The sequence below is a fragment of the Myxine glutinosa genome, unplaced genomic scaffold, assembly GCF_964187855.1.
Source record: "Myxine glutinosa unplaced genomic scaffold, kmMyxGlut1.1 SCAFFOLD_460, whole genome shotgun sequence".
NCBI classification, from domain to species: domain Eukaryota; kingdom Metazoa; phylum Chordata; class Myxini; order Myxiniformes; family Myxinidae; genus Myxine; species Myxine glutinosa.
Genome location: NW_027616558.1, coordinates 15,042 through 36,463, shown reverse-complemented (window position 1 = coordinate 36,463; position 21,422 = coordinate 15,042). Strand labels below are relative to the sequence as shown.

Genomic DNA, 21,422 nt, shown 5'->3' with positions numbered 1-21,422 from the left:
GCAGCTTGGATGTGATTTTGCCTATCTCTAGGCCCCACTTTATATAACACCGCCCTTTTATAATTTCAATCAGACCAAAACCAAAACAATCAGAGTTCCACATTGGTATTAACCTTGTAAAAACGCAGACAGCCACACTCTGCCCAAAATAGTAGTGTGCATCAGGTAGTGGCTCCCAGATTTGACAAACCGCATAATAAGTATCCAGGTTTTCACTGTTAAAGAATACTCCATGCAAAAATTGAAACAAGCGTCCATGATTGAGCAGAAGCTGTGTGTAAGGCTCTTTGGGGGTATACTTGAAACTGGCACTGTTCAGCATTAATAATATAATTGTGGTTGAGGAAGAAAGCCAAAATTCTCCACAAGCGACGTTTAGTATCCACGGGTGTGTTCTATATCTGATACACAATGGTTGAGTAGAGATCTCTGTAAATACAGTTGTGAATGTTGCCTCAAAAACCATAATTACAAATGAGCCAGAATTGGTGTTCATGGACATGTAGCTCCTTGAAAATGGTTGCTGATAAAAGTTAAGCAAACCAGAAAATTGAAATGGCCATCAGACCAGAAACTGTTGGAAGAGCAACGTTGGACACATGCTCTTTACAGATGTATCCAAGTTAAAATCATTTGGCAACAAGCAATGGCAGGAGGAATGCACAGCATCAATAGTAGATGAAGCATGTTAGGGGATCACGAGATTATTGGGGCTAATGGTTGCATAGTCCAATGCTGGATCCACAGTGTCTACCACAAACGTCACAGGTATAGACTGGTCCTTGCGGAGATGGAGGTTGGCAGGTTTTCCTTTCTTGCCTCCGCTGTCTCTCGATAACAAGTCACCCACATTCCAGGCCTTTGCGGCAAATGTTAAGCCAAGCTGACCTGTTTGTGGCCTGATGTTCCCAGGTGACAACTGGAATGGAACAAGACGTGAGTGTAGATTTAAGGATGTTGCTTTCTTTGTCCACCACGTCACTGTTTACCAAATTTATGTTGTCCATAGAAAAGCACTCTTGGTATTCTATCCCCTTCCATGCATGTGAGGTGTCCTGACCTGCGAAGCTGGGCTTGCATCAAAAAATACTCAATTCCTTGGATATGACAGCTGTCTAGGATTGAGGTGTTAGGTATTCTGTCTCACCAGGTGATTAATGCCAATAATCATACGAAGGCATCGCATATGGGATTGATCAAGGCATTTGGTATGGCGTCGATAGGGTGTCCAAGATTCACATCCGTACAGGAGTGTCGATAAGACATTGGCATGATAGACACTGATCCTGGTGTCCAGACGAATGCCGCGTTCATGCTAAAGGCGATGCGTCAATCTTCCAAAGGACACACATCCTTTACCGAGTCTTGATGGTATTTCGTCGTCAATCAATACATTTTGAGAGGACACCTCCAATGTAGCAGAACTTATCTTCGAGATTCTGAATGAAGAGAGCCACAGTCATTGGTGAAAATTAGAACATGGAGCAACATTTCCTTGATTCTGGACTTGGTCTTCAAATGCTTTGTAAATCTATTGTACCAACAACACATTGACCATCTAGTTGCAATTATTCGTTGTTTGTGACTCCCTTAAGTTTGTTTGCTTCATACGAATTCCCATCACAGTGTCGATATAGTATTGTGAAAATTTTTGGGGCTAATGGTTGCCCCAAAATTTCCTTGATTTCCTTGATTCTGGACTTGGCCTTCAAATGCTTTGTAAATCTATTGTACCAACAACACATTGACCATCTAGTTGCAATTATTCGTTGTTTGTGACTCCCTTAAGTTTGTTTGCTTCATACGAATTCCCATCACTGTGTCGATATAGTATTGTGATTTTTTTTTTTTTTACATGTTAAGGCATTTCATGAGTCATCACTTTTATTTAAAGCTTGCAAGGAACTGCTGATCGGTAAATATCTTGAGTCAAAAAATAAGCATGATCTGTAAGTGAAATATATGACCTGCTCAACGAGCTCCTCCTCCAGAAAGCCATTGTCATGAGCTGCAGCAGGTGACATTTCTTCCACCGTCTCACTCAGGGATAATCCGTTTATGGTTTCCTTAGGCGATTTGGACAGAGCAGCTGTAGGGATGAAGATGGAACACGCAAATGTTAATTTGTTACGAAAAGGAAAAGCGTCCATCCATCCCACTTCATTCTACAGGGTTATTGCTGGAGTAGAATAATAAAAATGGCACCATTGGAAAGGTAATAATCGACTTCCTTGATTGTAAGACTAATGATTAATTAACTTAATTGGAACACAAGTTTGTGTACGTTTAATCTCACAGACGCTGGTTTAAAAGCCCACCTTTCTGGGATTGAAGAAGAAGCAGGACCTCGAGCTTTAATGTAGCGGTTCCTGCTGTCATAGAATAATAGAAATGGTATCTTTGGAAAGCTAATAATCTATTTACTTGGACCAAATAATTGTGTCGATTTAATTATCGAGTTACCTGTTTTAAAAGCCCTTTCCAGGATTGAAGTCGAAGTGGGAATGAGGGCTTCATACAGCGATTCCAATGATAACATAACATATTATTCTACGACAACAGGAACCCTTTACAAGGACACAGAAGGAACACACAACATTATATATAGTAATATTTCTTGAAGCAATATATAAATATATAAAAGTACACGTAAGGAGCACACAAACAAAACAACCACAGCAACTATGATAGCAGTAAGAACAACTATACATTTTTCGCAATATGTTTGTGAAGTACAACATGATGTCTTTTGATTAAATCCATCAACAAAGTGATGGGTAGGCATGCGTAGTTGCTACTCAAATGAGCAACAAAGAGGCAGAAAGTGCACTGAAGAAATAATAGCAATATCATCGTTTTGAAAATCAAACCAGACCTCTACAGAAAGAAATGCCCTCAACGAATTTGATAAACTGACTCAAATGTGCTTCGGTGGTTTAAGAAACAAATTTTTTGGGGGGCTCACTATTTGAGGCCTGTAGGCGGCAGTTGAGATGAGGCCAGGTGTTTTGGCTGACGCCTGTGACCTTTTAGGTGGAGAGTTAATTGGAAGTGGCTCAGTTATGGTCGCTCGCCAACACTTGGTGCGTGTAAAAACTGAAATCAGGAAATACTGTTATTTATGAAACAAGAAAACCCTAGTGCTGTGTCCGCACTGGCATTTTATTACCCGCAGCAAACAAGGGTTCTGACCTTATATTTACAGAATAATACAAGTCGGTCAAATCGGAATTTTGAGAGTAAATATCACTCAATGTTGACCAGGATGTGTTAATTTTGGAGCCTCATTGACAACATCGTCTTCTACCGACTCCTCTTCTACCGAGCAACATCGTCTTCTACTGACTCCTCTCCGGCCTTGCTCCCCCAGCTCTCTCTGGGCTCTGTCCCCCAAATATTCCTGCAGGTCGCTCAAGATCTGCCTGCAACCCTCTTATGGTTAAACTGCCAAAATCAAGACTCTCTGCTCACCTTCACTCCTTCATTCCTCTTTTCTCCCACCTCTGGAACAAACTCCCTCACTCTCTTCAATCCCACTCCTCCCTCCCGGTCTTTAAAACGGCTGTTCACCACCATCTCTTATCTTCCACAATCCAAAACCTTGATCTTTTCTACCCCCGCTAATTTCACCCCAAATCCACTTTTTTGAGGTGACTTTTGACTTCTTTCCTGGAAGTCCTTGGTGTCCTTGCGTTTTATACCTATCCTGCCTCCCCCCAGGCCCTCTCCCTCCAAAAACATCTCCCGATGTCCCTGCTCTCAAATGTTGTGTTTGTGTGCTTCCTCCCCTTCTCTCCCCATCTTGTCGACCGCTCCCCTTTTTGTATACTTTGTTTGCTTGTTTGATTTGTTTGTTTGATAAATGTTAGCTCTTTCACGAGCCTCGACTCTGTATACAAAAAATATATATATATAATCGAGGAGTAACTTTCATGGCATCTGCTTCATACATTTCCAGACATATCAGCTAGGGGAGAGCAACTCTCCCATTCTGAACGCATTCCCGGATTGTGGGGCGTTATCGGAATGGCGGTTCCTTGTGGTCACCTAATAACGATGGCCAAAATTGAATATTCCACCCAAGTAAGGAAAATTTACATCACAATATGACATTTCGGAAAAGCAAAACGTCCACTCATCGTCGGTGCAACTGTAAATGTAAGTTTGTGTTGGTCATTAGTTGTACCAAATAGTTTTTGATTCAACGTTCTTTCTATATTGTACCAAATCGTTTTTGCTCAAATCATTACTTTGATTTCACACTCTGTCGGAAAAATTGTATATCAGCCCTAATCGGATAGCCACAGGCCCACAACAACCGCAGCTGCCACTGCAATCAAACAAACAAACTCCTCTACGAGACAGTGTAACTTGTGCACCGGTCACAGCGGCAGGAAGGTCAGAGAAATGAAATTCCGTCTCCTTTAATAAAGGGAAACAGCCTTTGGATTAAGCACTATGGGAAACATAATGAATGTAAATGGTCATTTTTAGTGTACATCATCCATAATATTGGCATTGCATTGCCAATAGCAGCTGCGTTGAATGGTTATGCGTTTAAAAATTGTGTGAACTTAGTGAATTTAAATCATAACCAAATCATAAAGTGTGTGAATTTAAAACTTCGTTTACGCTTTGATTATGGGAAATAAAATATTTTATCGTTTTAGTGCACTCCTGGCCCACCGGTTCATGAAAGACTTGGGCCGAGCTTCCCTCCGGCCAACCCCACAAGTATGTGGGAATAATTGTAGCCGTTGAAGAAGAGGAAGAAAGAGTAGAAGAAGAACGAGAAGAAGATTGTTTTAGTCCACAATATAACGTATGAACTTGCAAATATTGCAAAACGATGTCATAATGTCATATTTGTTCATTTACGGTATAGGGGAGAACAGGGAAATTTGAACGCTTGAGAGTATTGGCCATCAAAGGAGTTCTCATTCATACATACATCAAAGCATACCTTTGGGTGCTTTCATGATACTGCATCTCATCTGGGATTTATTAAATCAGGGGTTTATATCCCATTTAGTCGAGTAAGGTTGGAACTTGGAAAGTCCTGAAGAGATGTCTATATTACCTTATTCTCTCTTACAGCAAAAAAAAAAGCACGAAAAAAAGAACAGAACTTTACTAATACACTCTGAATCACATGAACATTGAACATATTTGTTTTGGCTAAGCGTGAAGTCCTTACTCATTGCTACAAAGACATGGATAATATTATGATGATTTACCACAAATTGGGCAAGGAACCCACAATCAAAGAACCCGATCATATACTTAATGACTCCATAATATCGAAAGCAATATTCTGTTTAGATATATAAAGTAAGAAATTGGTAGATGTTGTGAAAACTTTAAATTGGGTTGGCATGTTTGGTGGTCCAATCTGACATGATCAGGATGTTACGATTCCTATTTACTACGATCCGAACAGCAATTTATTTTTGCGTAATGTCTTAGTCTCACATGCGATTATACATGTACCAGCTCCTCCACATGCTTTAGACAATAGGCAAATAATCTTAGATATGGAAGTATAATACATGATGCTATTGTGGCGGACACAAAAGCCCACTGGCGTGGTGACATCATTCCGCGCACCGAGTGGGCGGTGGCCACGCCCGAGGGGTAGGCGTGGCCTCATGATATACACCGGGCGCGCAGCCCAGAGCGCGCCAGTGTTACAGTGAGCTCCTGAAATAAAGACGCTTTTAAGTTACCGCTTGTCCGCTTCCTCCTTGCTCGCAAGCAGCGCACGTAACGCCGCGCTTTACTGGTGACCCCCTTGACGTTGGATCTGCCGGAGCGATCCTTCCACACGCGACGCCATTGCCATGGCCAACTTCATCAAACTTCCCGAATTTTGGGAGGCTCAGGCCGAAGTCTGGTTCGTCCAGGCCAAAGCCCAATTTCAGCTTTGGCGCCTCACCGGCGATGACACGCGCTATTGCCACGTCGTCGCCTCCCTCGGGCCCGGCACGGCCGCTCGAGTTGTGTCCGTCCTTCGCCACCCACCGGACGGCCACAAGTACGAGGCACTCAAGCGGCTACTCCTAGCCACGTTCGGCCTCACGGACGATGCACGGGCCGACCGCCTCCTGGATCTCCCCGAGCTCAGTGACACGCGCCCGTCGGTCCGAATGGACCATATGCTGTCACTGTTGGGCGACGAAGCCCCCGGTTCTCTATTCCGGGCGCTTTTCCGTCACCAACTTCCAGTGCAGGTTCGCCTCACGTTGGCCGGGACCGGGCTAACGGAACCCCGAGCATTGGCAGCTGAGGCGGACAAGTACTTCGCCGCTTCGGACACGCGGACGAGAGTCGGCATGGCCGTCACGGCCCTCGTAGCTGATGCTGCTGATGCTGCTGCTGATGCTGCTGATCCACAGCATCAGCTTATACAGCATACGCAGCATGCTGATATGCACCTCGTGACCGCCGCACGCCCCGCCCACTGCCGCGGCGAAAACCGCCACTGCGGGGAAACCCGCCAACTCCACCGGCCTGGCGGAGCCAGCCGCGCTCCTCCAGCTCCACCACCTGGTGCTGGGTCCACGCCAAGTTCGGCCACGAAGCTCGGCAGTGTCATCCGCCATGCTCCTTCAACAGGTCGGGAAACGCCTGGGCCGGCGCTCAATAGTGGCGATGAGCGCCGGCCGTTCGAGCAGCCTGCTGTTCATAACGGACACCTTCCCCGGGCGCCGTTACCTGTGCGACACGGGAGCGCAGGTGAGTGTCATTCCCGCCGGCACGTCAGACAAGCACACCGCGGGTGGGGGCCCCGCGCTGCTTGCCGCGAACGGGACGCCCATCCGTACGTACGGAAAACACTGCCTCTCTCTGCGGTTCGGAGGGCAGGTTTTCCGATGGACGTTCGTCACTGCCGACGTGCCCATGGCACTGCTTGGCGCGGACTTCCTGTGCGCTAATGGGCTCCTGGTCGACGTCGAGCGCAGACGTCTTGTCCAGGCCGAGACGTTCAGCTCGCTCGCTTGTGCATTGCCCAGCTCAACGAGCGGCTTGCCAAGCGACTTGCCGAACAGTTCGGTTCCGGCCACGTTGGTCTGTACGCTTCCGGCAGCGGACGCATTCACCCGCCTCCTCGCCAGCTTCCCAGCCCTCACGCGGCCCACCTTCTCGGCGGGGGCCGTCAAGCATGGGGTGGCCCATCACATCCCCACCGTCAGGCCACCGGTCTACGCCCGGGCACGCCGCCTCGAGCCGACGAAGCTGGCGGTGGCAAAAGCGGAGTTCTCTACCCTGGAGCGACTCGGCATCGTTCGGCGCTCAGAGAGCGCTTGGGTGTCGTCGCTGCACATCGTGCCGAAGCCCGGTGGGGGATGGCGAGCGTGTGGGGACTATCGCCGTCTCAATGACGCCACGACTCCCGACCGCTACCCCGTCCCCCAAATTCAGGACTTTTCCGCCCGTTTGGCGGGCATGTCCTTCTTCTCGAAGGTGGACCTCATACGCGGCTACCATCAGGTCCCCGTCAGGCCGGAGGACATCCCGAAGACGGCGGTAATCACGCCATTCGGACTCTTCGAGTTCCTGCGCATGCCCTTCGGTCTGAAGAATGCGGCTCAGGCGTTCCAGCGACTGATGGACAGCGTCCTGCGTGACTTGGATTTTGTCTATGTCTACCTGGACGATATCCTCGTCGCCAGCGCGTCCCGCGAAGAGCACCTACGCCACCACCGCACGCTCTTCGAACGCCTGGGCCAGCATGGCCTGATTGTGAACCCCGCAAAGTGCCGGTTCGGCGCCACCATAATCGATTTTCTGGGGCACCGTGTCACCAGGCACGGAGCCGTCCCCCTGCTGGCCAAGGTGGAGGCGGTGAAGGGGTTTCCGCGCCCCTGCATGATCAGAGGGCTGCAGGAGTTCCTGGGCATGGTGAACTTTTACCATCGGTTCCTGCCCCGTATCGCCCAGCTCCTGCGCCCCCTGCACGAAGCTCTCCGAGGTAAGCCGGGCAAAGGCGACGTTACCTGGACCGAGCAGATGGACACGGCGTTCACGGGCGCGAAGCTCGCCTTGGCTAACGCCACTATGCTCGCGCACCCGGCGCCCGATGCACCGATCGCCCTCACCACCGATGCCTCGGACTACGCGGTGTGCGTGGTACACGAGCAATGGGTGCGTGGAGCTTGGCAACCGCTGGCGTTCTTTAGCCGGCAGCTTCGCCCGCCCGAACGCCGTTACAGTACCTTCGACCGCGAGTTGCTCGGGCTTCACTTGGCGGTCAGGCACTTCCGCCATCTGCTCGAGGGCCGTGCGTTCACTGCCTTCGTCGACCACAAGCCGCTGATCTTCGCGATGGGCAAGGTCACCGAGCCGTGGTCGGCCTGGCAGCAGTGTCACCTCTCGGCCGTGTCCGAGTACACGACGGACATCCAGCACGTCGCGGGGAAGGACAACCCGGTGGCGGATTGCCTTTCCCGGGCCGTCGCCCATGCAGTCCACCTCGGCATCGACTATGCCCGGATGGCAGCGGACCAGGCCGCTGACCCCGACGTCCAGGCCTTGCGGACCGCCGTCACGGGCCTCCGCGTCACTGAGGTGGCGTTCAACGGCGCAGGCGCGGCCCTCTTGTGCGACGTCTCCCTCGGGCGTCCTCGCCCCATCGTGCCCACGGGCTGGCAGCGCCAGGTGTTTGACGCCATCCACGGCCTGTCCCACCCGGGTGCGAGGGCCTCCCAAAGGCTGATCGCTGACAAGTTCGTCTGGCATGGCCTCCGGAAGGCCGTCCGCGGCTGGGCCAGGACGTGCCTCGCGTGCCAGTGCGCCAAGGTGCACCGGCACACCCAGGCCCCGTTGGCCCCGTTCACGGTGCCGGAACGCCGGTTTGACCACGTCCACGTGGACCTGGTGGGACCTCTGCCCCCCTCCCGGGGTTTCACCTACGTCCTCACCATGGTGGGCCGCACCACCCGGTGGCCGGAGGCCGTGCCCTTGGCGTCGACAATGGCGGCCGATGTCGCGCAGGCTTTCATCGCCACCTGGGTCGCCCGGTTCGGCGCCCCCTCAGACATCTCGTCCGACCGCGGCCCCCAGTTCACCTCGGAGCTCTGGGGGGCGGTCGCGCAGGGGCTCGGGGTCCGGCTGCACCGAACCACGGCCTACCACCCCCAGGCTAACGGCCTGTGTGAGCGATTTCACCGCTCATTCAAGGCCGCGCTCCGGGCCACCCTCCGCGACGGCGGCTGGGTCGACAGGCTCCCCTGGGTCCTGCTGGGCCTCGGGACGGCGCCCAAGGAGGACCTGCGCGCATCCGCGGCGGAGTTGGTCTTCGGGCAACCGCTGCGGGTGCCGGGCGAGTTCCTCCCCGACTCCACGGCACCATGGTCTGCGGCACAGCAGTGGTCCGCTCTGCAAGAGACCGCCCAGAGGTTCGCCCCGGTGCCAACGGCATGCCACGGGCACCCACCGACGCACGTCGCCCCGGAGCTTCACACGGCGGAGTACGTCTTCGTCCGCCACGATGCCCACCGGACACCACTGCGGCCCCCGTACGACGGGCCTTTCCGTGTGCTGGAGACCGGGGCGAAGCACTTCACCCTGGACATCGGCGGTACTCCTGACCACGTTTCGGTAGACCGCCTCAAGCCGGCCCACCTCGACGTGGACCATCCACCGCCAGTGGCCCGACCCACACATCGGGGCCGCCCCCCTGCGGGTGGACCCCCGGCACCGCCCAGCCCCGCCGCCACGCCGCCCCCCGGTCCTGCACCCATCCCAGGGGCAGCCAGGGGCATCCCACCTGGCATCCCTGCACCCCGGACGCCGCCGATCGCCAGGGGGCGCTTCGGCCGGGTCATTCGTCTGCCCCGCAAACTGGCCCTCCAGGTGCGCGGGAATTCTGGGGGGGCGCGTGTGGCGGACACAAAAGCCCACTGGCGTGGTGACATCATTCCGCGCACCGAGTGGGCGGTGGCCACGCCCGAGGGGTAGGCGTGGCCTCATGATATACACCGGGCGCGCAGCCCGGAGCGCGCCAGTGTTACAGTGAGCTCCTGAAATAAAGACGCTTATAAGTTACCGCTTGTCCGCTTCCTCCTTGCTCGCAAGCAGCGCGCGTAACGCCGCGCTTTACTATAATAATTATTTTAGCAAATTGTTGTTGTATCAAGTAAATAGATATTATTGGCACACTCCTTTAGCACCATAAAGGAGATGAGATGGTGTTGGAAACAAGCAATTCACTTCACTGCAGTATGAAATTGAAGAATGGAAAATGCTTCAAGATGGAAAATCATAAGGAAGTCTAATGGAAAAAAAGCTTGGTAATCGTAATATGGAGCAGCAGCCTGGAACCACATCATCCTTTGGAATCTTTCACTGGGGAGGCAACGTCAGCGTAAATGGCGATAGCAAATCAGATAAGAACCTCTGCATCTTTTCCTTTACAGACGCCTTATACTAGGCTTAAGGGTACTTCCGTTATAAAGAGTTTGATTAGAAATAAAATGCAAATCCAGGAAACGAACATATGATTTAACATCTAATTGTCGAATCGACCAGATGAAACAGTTTTTGTGTTTGTACAGACGTCTGTCCCCCTTCATAAGGGAAGGTTTTACAGACCAATCTTTTAACATGTGTGTTCACTACAGTCTATTTTGGAGGATAAAACAAACTCGAAAAACATTTTCCATTAAAGGGTAATTACCTCTCTTATATTGGAATTGTAGACAGTGTCTTGCAAACCAGATATCAAGGGCGGTGTACAGAAGCATTTTTTTTTTTTTAAATAATAAATACAAGGTACAACGAGGTGAAATTTTCTGCACGTGATGTGCAACACAAGCAGAGTAAAACAAGTGTTCATTTACGTCCGTAGGATGTCTAATAAATGAATGATCATTTTAAGGCCATTTATCCCCGCTAGAGAGGGGGTTAGCCTTGCGGGCCCCATGACAATCATGGTTCCCTGTTTGAGGCAATGTTGTTAATGGCCGGACGCCCTTCCTGACGCCAAACCTTAGTCGCCTCTAACGATGCGGAGGGATACGGTGTACCTATTCTAAATCGGGGTACACACCGGGATCATTCATCCCAGCAAACTGGTACTCAATTTGCGGACCTCGGAAGGATGACAGGCTGAATCAACCCACCTGGCATTAATTCAGCGATCGACCGGGATTCAAACTCAGGATCCTAGGATCCCAAGCCAGCACCCTAACCACTAAGCCAACATCAGGCAAAGGATGTCTCATAACTAAAGAAGATATAAGCACATCTGACACTCGGCCGAGGCTTCAGACTTTGGCACGCTCACGAGGCTGCACCGTCAAATAAAGTGTTCCAACCAGTCATTTTTGACAGGTTTTTTTACTCGTATAGAATATAGACTGAAAGATGCTCACCAATGAAGTATTCGCAAGTCCTATCAAAGGTTACCAATAAACTGTGTGGGACACCACCATAACCGCATCCTAAACATGGTGCAGTGCACTGATAAATCGCTGTATTACTGTAATAAAACTAGAACGCCACTCAGTAGAGCGCATACTCCTACAGTGGGTGGCCGCTGCTGAGCCCTATCTTCCAATGGTAAAAAATCCTTCAAAAAATTCCTGGATCCAGGATAATATCCTGAGCTTCACCAAAAACGAATCAATTCTTCCTTATCCCAAGGGCAATCATCCCACCAACTTTCATCCAAATCCGTTAAGAACTTTTCCAGATATCTTGTTCACAAACACACAAACACACGAACACACGAACATACGAACACACATACACACACACACACACACACACACACACACACACACGGACACGATCTAATGCATTACTCACTGGCGGGAGTAATAAATACCATGTTAATGAAGACATACGCTGTATTAGCAAAAAGTGTAGGGACAGCACACACAAACTTGTAATGAACTATCCCGACCTGCATGTGTGCGTCATCCCGCTCTCCAGCACATCCCCATTGCAAAGTAGCGTATGCTTCTTAAAGGTTTCTTATTGTGACATTGTTGACAATGAAGTATTACCAGTTTCTTTGAAACAATACCATGGTGAGGACCCTTAATTCAATCTACCAGCATGACAATACACCTTATCACACTGCTATGTCTGCAAATAATTGATTTGAAGAGAACATAACGTTGAAAATCTCCAGTTGCCGTACCGCCAGCTCCGATCCCTTAAGCCCAATTGAACCCCGACGGGAAATCTTGGAACTTCACCTGCTAATCAGCCAACAGACTACAATCCAACAGTGAACATGTATTTATCTGAAGGAGGAATGGCACAATATTACACTAGACATGTGCTGCAACAAAATTGTAAAAGAAAAATAAAAAGTTCTTAAACTGTTGTCAAAATATGACCAAAACCCGGTTATGAACCGGATAAACAGTTGTGAATGAACAATCCTTATTGTCCTAATACTTTTGGTAATATACCGCAGAGCTTGTCATGAATGGCAAGCAGTCGCTTGTAGACCTGAAACTCTCCTTGCATTAATTTGGGAAGAGTAATATGTCGCTCACCTTTTTTTCCTTTTTATGTGTCCAGAGTAAAAGTTCATGGAACAGCTGGTACACTGAACGGATCAGGACATAACAGAGCAAAAGCAACAGTAGAGGAAAAGGATAACACACCAACAGTGGAGTTGAAGGACAACATAGAGGGAGAGTTGGACAAACAATGGGTGAGGAATAGGGGGCAGGAAAGAACGCATGGGGTGAACAAGATGGATACAGAAGCCCACTCTCAGGAAGGAAAAACTGGAAATTTGGAATAAGGATGGCTTGGGGTGGGTTAACGAAGGTAGAAAATATCATCGTTTTGGATTGGGAATGATCTGAGATGGTGGTGAACAGCCATCTTGAAGACCTGGAGGGCTTACTGCTTTGCCTTCCCAGCCCACAAATGATTTGAGCAGTCCGTCCGAGACACGAAGGCCTGCCTCTCCCTCACTCTAGTCTAGTCCCTCCACTCTCAACCCACATCTTTTAGTTGTCTATTTGTGTACATACATTATTTCAAGTGTTCTGTATAGATTTAGATCAAACAACTTTTTGTCTTATTGCTCATATGGAGTTACTTCCTGTTAAATTTAACCACTCGCCTTTGCTCGTCTCGGATAAAATTTTGGACAGTGATCACTTCCTCGCCTGCATTTTACTCATGTATGGTAGAGATATGTGAGATCATTCGTTATACAAATATAACAGGTAAAAAAAAAAAATCACATTTACTGACTCTAAGGAAACACGTGTGGTTTCTGCCAAGCAGTAGTTTTCAAACTGCTGAAGCCTGAATCCGTTTTCTCGTGAAGTCAAGGTGGTCGGTAGTAAAAGCCTCTGGGTAGTTGAAGGTGTGAGCAGTCAAAAGGTTTACTGCAAACACCAAAAAAGCGGTACCACCACCCAGAAAACATGGAAAGAGCGCTTGGGATTCACTTACTCATACCAAGCTTTTGTCAAAATGCCACCTTGAAGCTTCTGCTTCCTTCAAATGTCGATTTGACTAATTTGAGCTGAAATGTGTGCAGAGCAATATCGACTCAAACATGGTGCGTCAAGGCGAAGACAATTTACTCTTAAAATATCATTCATGGAAAAAGAGCATGGGATGCAAGATGAGGATGGTTATACTGGGTGGTTTGCCATTGCCTTCCCAGCAGGCAGCCAGGGCAGGAATTTCTAATTTGTTGAGTGCACTGGCGATAACTCGCCTACTCTTTGGGAAAGACATCATGGGATATTTGACGTCCATAATCACCTCTGATGCTGGCAGACGGGTCATCTGGCTTAACATCCTTCTGATGGGTGGCACACGCATTGATGTATTGCCCTGCCTGTGAAACATCAGGCCAACAGTGTATAGCTGGGTCGAGACTAGGCAGCTCAAAGGCGAGTGTGCATACCCCTAAGCTATCCTGATGCTCAGAGGCGAGTGTGCGTACCCCTAAGCTATCCTGATGCTCAGAGGAGAGTGTGCGTATCCCTAAGCCATCCTGATGCTCAGAGGCGAGTGTGCGTACCCCTAAGCCATCCTGATGCTCAGAGGCGAGTGTGCGTACCCCAAAGCCATCCTGATGCTCAGAGGCGAGTGTGCGTACTCCTAAGCTATCCTGATGCTCAGAGACAAGTGTGCATACTCCTAAGCCATCCTGATGCTCAGAGACAAGTGTGCATACTCCTAAGCCATCCTGATGCTCAGAGACAAGTGTGCATACTCCTAAGCCATCCTGATGCTCAGAGGAGAGTGTGCGTACTCCGAAGCTATCCTGACACTAAGAGGCGAGTGTGCGTACTCCTAAGCCATCCTGATGCTCAGATGCGAGTGTGCATACCCCTAAGCCATCCTGATGCTCAGAGACAAGTGTGCATACTCCTAAGCTATCCTGATGCTCAGAGGCGAGTATGCATACTCCTAAGCTATCCTGACGCTCAGAGGTGAGTGTGCGTACTCCTAAGCTATCCCAATGCTCAGATACAAGTGTGCGTATGCTGAAGCTATCCTGACGCTCAGAGGCGAGTATGCATACTCCTAAGCTATCCTGATGCTCAGAGACAAGTGTGCATATGCTGAAGCTATCCTGATGCTCAGAGGAGAGTATGCATACTCCTAAGCTATCCTGATGCTCAGAGACAAGTGTGCGTATGCTGAAGCTATGCTGATGCTCAGAGGTGAGTATGCGTACTCCTAAGCTGTCCTGATGCTCAGAGACAAGTGTGCGTACCCCTAAGCTATCCTGATGCTCAGAGGCGAGTGTGCGCACCCCAAGGCCATCCTGATGCTCAGAGGCGAGTGTGCATACTCCTAAGCAAGCCATCCTGATGCTCAGAGACAAGTGTGCGTACTCCTAAGCCATCCTGATGCTCAGAGGCGAGTGTGCGTACTCCTAAGCTATCCTGATGCTCAGAGGTGAGTGTGCGTACTCCTATGGTATCCCGATGCTCAGAGACAAGTGTGCGTATGCTGAAGCTATCCTGATGCTCAGAGGCGAGTATGCATACTCCTAAGCTATCCTGATGCTGAGAGACAAGTGTGCGTATGCTGAAGCTATCCTGGCGCTCAGAGGCGGGTATGCATACTCCTAAGCTATCCTGATGCTCAGAGACAAGTGTGCGTATACTGAAGCTATCCTGACGCTCAGAGACAAGTGTGCTTACTCCTAAGCTATCCTGACGTCCAGAGGCGAGTGTGCGTACTCCTAGGCAATCCTGATGCTCAGAGGTGAGTGTGCGTACCCGTAAGCCATCCTGATGCTTAGAGGCGAGTGTGAGTTCTCCTAAGCAATCCTGATGCTCAGAGGTGAGTGTGCGTACACCTAAGCTATCCTGACGCTCAGAGGCGAGTGTGCATACTCCTTCAGCAATCTTGACCCTCAGAGATGGGTGTGCATATCCCTAAGCTATCCCCATGCTATTAAGGGCAATGCAAGAAGGCTTTACCTACTCTACCCCCAAGGTCCTCCGTTTCATGCAATGCAATGTACTGACATGAGCAAGTGATCAATAATTCCTGATTCCAAAATCACATGATACAGTACATCAATAATGTGCTTGGTTAAAGAGTTACATATCCTTTACATTAACCATACATATGAAACTACACCAAATAATACGTTATTGTTGTCATGATATCTGTGGAACCCCTGCCCACACCTGCAACTATTCATCTTTATATCAATCGTTAACCCAATCAATTTTTAAGCAGATAAATGGAAGTCCAGCACATCTTTTATATCAACAAGTGTTGGATAAAGAGATATGTGGAATCAAATAACTTGGGCAGACAAATGAAGGAAGTACTCACTCTTAAAGTAGCTTTTGCTACGTAGGTAGCCCACCGCTAGCCGTAGTACGGAGAGCTTGTCGAGACGAGACGAGAGGCTTGATGGGAATGGAAGCACCGATGCCAACCGCTCAAGCTCTGTATTCATGCGCTCACGATGGCGTCGCGACGCACTCGCCATACTGTGAAGCTCTGTAGACCTACAAAAAGAGAAATATCATCCCTTCCAAAGTTTTGCCTTCATTGAAACACAGCACATCATTATTAATTTAACATTACATAAACGTTGTTTCAGATTCTCATCAACACTGTAACATTGCTTTCAAATTGATGTCACAAAGGAAACTTTTGCTGAACTTACCGTCTGCACTGCGGCTTGCGGCGCTTCCTGACGGTGTAAACAGGTTTGGGACTCAGCATTGCAGCATCAAGAAATTCCTCACAATCTGCAGCAAGAAGACATCTGCACCATTGCATCTCTACCTTCTACTCAAATATTGTAAAGGAAGCTATTGGTTCTTTTTGCTGGTGTTTCAATGGCACTTGGTATGATTGTGATGTTTCTGTGGGTGTGCCCACCTACTCCCTTTTGGTGGTCATAGATTTGCAGAGGACTTGGAATTTGCTCAGCACATGTAGCGACTCGAATGCTATCTTTTTTCAAAAGGTACCGGGACATCTTTATAACGTCCAAAAGCAAGTGCAAATTATATGGAAGAGGGGGCAACAGGTATGACATCCCCTTCGATGGGCGGCATGCTCCAAGAGGTAGTGCACCTGCTACATTAAATTCAACACCAGCGAGATCAATCCCCCACCCGACCCTCCTCCTGGATGAGTTTGCTCAAATTAAAACTTGTGCATATTGTCGCGCAACCGCCGAAATTAATATCTGGTGGTCGCGGATGCCGATCGCGAAGGCTTTAACTCCGAGGCGGAAACTCAATGGCGGATTCCAAAATCTAAAACACCTAAGTGCGCGGAATGGAGGGAAGCGGCGCAAGTCCCCGCAGCCTTAACTATCAAATCAATCAGGAAACTGCGTTCAGGTATTTGTACAAAAAGTAATATAAGGGTTTATTGAATAAAAGAAGGGACAGGAAAAGCACGCAACGGTAAATCTAATATCCTAATCAGGACATCCCCACTCACACTTCAGATACAAACTCTTAAAGTTTGATAGGCTGCGAACTAAAGAAAAGAAACACGTTCGTTGTGTAAAATGTAATCGCGGATGCGGCCTTATCTCGTCTTGTGGTCTTGTTCGTCCAATCTCCGCTGCACACCACGAGGTCCCTTGCTCCAGCGCCCTGAAGGCCCGGGCCAGCGCCCACTCCAGGCTCCTCGTCGACCCCCACGAGGTCCGTGCACCAAAGGTCCAACGCAGGGCTGCACGAAGCAAGCGAACTCCACTCGGGCTCGGACTCACAAGCCAACTCTCAAGCCAACCAGGGCCAGGACTCTCTCAACTCGGGATCGCACCGGGACTGTACTCAACTCAACGCCAATTCCTCTGGCCTGCACTGCGCACGAACTCAGGATCAGATCTGAATTGAACTGCTTGAAAGGGCGTCCGGCCCCTGTTAATATCTCTGGCCGGTGACGTCAGCTTTGGTTCACTGTCCTGCCAATCAGAGCCTCCCCCGACTCGCCGGCTCGTCCAGGGGCATGCCCACTGCGCCACTCTCACTCCCACCCCTGTTCCTTGTTGTAGCACATGCTATGCGAGGCGGATAGGCCTCTCGGAGGTGCAAATGGTGGTGGCCATTATCGGGGGTGTTCTAGCCCGATTTCTTTCTCAGTCATGTCAGGGGGGAAGGGTGTCATTAATGTTGTACTAAAGGTCCTAACTAGTGTCTATATGGTCTGCAGTGCCATAAGGGACAAAGGTTTGACTACCAGGTGCGACATACAAGGGCTCTACTCATTAACCCCTACACTACCTATCACCCGAATCTCCTGGTAGATCCACAGTTATACACCTTGACCGACAAAACGCCTAAACACACAGAACTTATTACAGGTAGATTCCCTATCGCGACAGTCGAAGCATGTTACCGACTCAGATATACTCTGCACTGCATATATCACTACCCAAATTCGTAACAATATTTATTTAACCCTCCCTGCTCTTCTTGCCAAAGAGAGAATCCTAAAGCAACCAATAAGAGCTTTATTTGTTGCTTTCGGCAGCTTTATTTAGCTCGATGAGCAGCGGGGTTAATTATAATGACCCTAGCCAGCATGGGATAATTTATTTGATGAGAGATATTATTAGTTGTTCCCCCTCAATTATGGGTGAAAGTCGTGATTGGTTCTTCATATATATATATATATATATATATATATATATATATATATATATATATATATATATATATATATATATATATATATATATATATATATATATATATATATATATCTGTCATGATAGACATCATGATATATATATACACACTCCTGTGATTCCCCTCGGTGAAGACCAGAAAATCACGGATAGCAATCGAGCGTTGATGGAGGCGTTCAACTCAAATAGCGGATTGTACTATCTACGTGGTGGAACAACGAAGAAGAAGAAGCACTATATATATATATATATATATATATATATATATATATATATATATACATATATATATATATACATATATATATATATATGACAGATATTCTAATATAACAAAAAGATAGATATCCTTTTTTTTCATGATATATATTTTTTTCATGATAGATATCCTATGATAAAAAATATGGCAATTATTTGTGTCTGATAATTGTAAATATCAACAACGGCTGGGCCAATCTCCACCATATTTTGCATCCCTGCTAGCGCTACCCACGGTAATGTCATGGGCATAAAATAATCCCACCTCACCCCCATCCCCTCCCACCTCACCACCTCTCCCCCAGCGTGAATGGAGAGACGACTTGCGATTTTCGTCTGTACATGGAGAATAGTGCAGGTAGTTTAACCACTGATCCCTGCTGGGAGAGCGGTTATTGACAACATATTTTTCTCCCAGAGGGAGCGAGTATTGCTAATCAGTAAATGCTTTGGCTTCCACCTTAAATAATCAGGAACAGATTTTCCACCACTATTTTCTTTTTTAATACGAGATATCGGTTTCGTGTGGTTAGCACAATTTCACTGCCAGACAAGGTCAGTGAACCTTTATGCAATGTGGGTTAAAAAAAATCTCTACTATACATAAGAAAAATGTAAGAACATAGCGTTTGCTAAATGCAATCTATTTAGTACGTACGTTCACCATGCACCATGTTCGGTTTGGCCATAGCCGTTCCTTGGCTGGGAGTTACAATCCTGGACGGGACATCACTCCGACGCAGGATTGCTCGACTGAGGGTCCAGAAATTAAGAATTCGTTTTTAGGAATTTGTTCAGCGTGCCGGCGATAGCTCGTATACTCTTCGCTAAGAACACCGTGGGATCTTTAAGGTCCACCAACTAATACTGGCACATTGATTGAACGCGAAGTTTAACTCCCATCACACATTGATGCCCTCGTCCTGACTTTTATGAACATTTAATGTTCTCAATTTCGTTGCATTTGAACGATAAATTCAAGATAAATTGATAAATTAAGTGTCGGTATATAAATAAGTTCTTATAAATGAAGTATATAAATAAGCACAAAATGAATTGGATTAAGCATTTTTTGAAAGATAATTTGTAAAGTTAAGATGTTGCAATTCAAACTATAAATAAATGCAAATGCTGTTGTTGAACTTACTGGCACAAAGACGTGCAGAAGAACATCCGAATTGCTCTTCAGCAGCGACACCGATTGCAAAAGCCCTTCCTTTTCTGTCCCATATATAACAACAAATTCAATTCCTCTTTTTTGTCCGTCTTCCCGCCTCCGTCTGTCCACCTGACCGCCCGTCTGGGCCGCTGTCCGACTGCAGACCGCGTGTGTCCCAGACCGTCTGCTTGGTTCGCCGTTGTGCTGCCCACGCGGCGCAGGAATCTCCCGTGCACGAGACGATGACGTCACCATGACGTACGGGCTTCCCCAACTGAAAGCGCAATTCATGTACACAGTGGGATTCACTCCAGTCATGGTCGACCGATGTGAGTAACGTGAGATGCACGGTTTATAAATGTCAGAGCGAAGGACACAAATTTAGGGTAACGAGCTGTTAAGTCAATTATGTAATTCTTTCAACTTTCTCCATTCCGCTAATTGTTTTTGCATCGCTCCATTTGAAATACAAAATGTCGGAGTGATTTATTGTCTGCGTTCGATCGATTGTCCTTGGTTCTCGGACGGGGAGGCCCCAACCTTAGGTTGGACTATCTAGATTCTAGAGGGTTGCAGAAATTTGAAATTTGTTCAGGATGCCGGAGATAACTCACCTTTTCGTAAAAAGACACCTGCGAGGTATTTTACGTCCAAGCAGCAACCAATAATGGCAGACAGATCACCAGATTAACATCCCATCCGAGGACGGCGCGCGCACTCATTGATCTAGGTATCATCGGTGTAGTTTGACTTCCCTATTTGGGGGGGGGGGGGGGGGGGGAGGGAGGGCTTAATATCAATAATGGGTAGCTAAATCTGACTTCCATAATTACCGTTTGTTAGTGTAGTTACAGTGTACGTGAAATCATAAATACAGTTTACGTTCATTATTGTTAATCACGTTAAAATAAGGGATGTTTTTATCTGAATTGTAAACTACTGAAAAAAATTAATGTGGGGGAATTTCCCCCTTCCTTGCTTGACGCTCAGCATTTAATAAGGATAAGAGTTTGGGCAATCCATCCATGTTGGCATCCATGGGAAGGAGGAAATTCCTCCTTACAAATGCCCCGCTGTGTGCGGTGAGAAAGGCAGTGCCATGTTGTGACGTCACTGGTACCAGAGTCCTCCAGGAAGTGACGGCACTTCCTCAAGCTCAGTGGTTGTATTTGTCTCGTCTAACAGTCTTGTGTCATGTCTCGTGTATTTATTTGTCTGTATGCCCCTGTGTGTGACGTGTTTGGCAAATAAAATGTTAATAAATAAACAAGAAGACGTCATGCGGAGCACGATACTTGCAAAATACGCCCCCCCCCCCCTCCCCAAGAAAAAAATTCCATTGATACAGCAAATTGTCCATTTCATCAACATTTAAATTGACAATCTTGATCAAAGCTCGGGTCAACAGGAAGAAAAGCGACGATTTTTCAGATGAAAAATGATGATTTTGGAAGGTTGACCTTGAGTTGACCTTTGACCTTTTGACCTCAAAAATAGTTGGTTTCCCTATTTAGTGACTCAATGTGAAAATGCTGTTCAATTTTCAAGTCAATCGGTTGAGAATTGGCGGCTTTTTAGATGAAAATTGATGAATTAAAAAATTTGACCTTAAGTTGTCCTTTGACCTTTTGACCTCAAAAATAGTATGTTTCCCAATTTAGTGACTTGATATACAAATGCTATTCAATTTTCAAGTCAATCGGATTTAAAATGGCGATTTTAGAAATTTGACCTCCAGATGACCTTTGACCTTTGACCTTAAAATCAATAGGCTTCTCAATTGGGACGACTTATACAACGTGGTGAAGTTTCGTGACGATCGGTTTAGAATTGTGACCTGTAGGCCGGTGACAAACAGACGAACAGAGACAGACAAACAGACAG

The 21,422-nt window shown here is 47.7% G+C and overlaps 1 protein-coding gene across 1 annotated transcript in view; it reads right to left on the bottom strand.

Moving 5' to 3' along the window:
• The window catches only part of LOC137417336 (aryl hydrocarbon receptor-like), an 82,966-nt gene extending 63,218 nt beyond the window's left edge, over positions 1-19,748 (bottom strand). The window contains exons 1-4 of the mRNA XM_078768783.1: positions 19,527-19,748; positions 16,133-16,217; positions 15,793-15,971; positions 1,968-2,089 (exon numbers count right to left, since the gene is read on the bottom strand). Coding sequence (XP_078624909.1) covers positions 1,968-2,089; positions 15,793-15,971; positions 16,133-16,191 — 360 coding nt within the window. The 5' untranslated portion in view covers positions 16,192-16,217; positions 19,527-19,748. The remainder of the gene's footprint in view (positions 1-1,967; positions 2,090-15,792; positions 15,972-16,132; positions 16,218-19,526) is intronic.
• Positions 19,749-21,422: the final 1,674 nt, after the last annotated feature.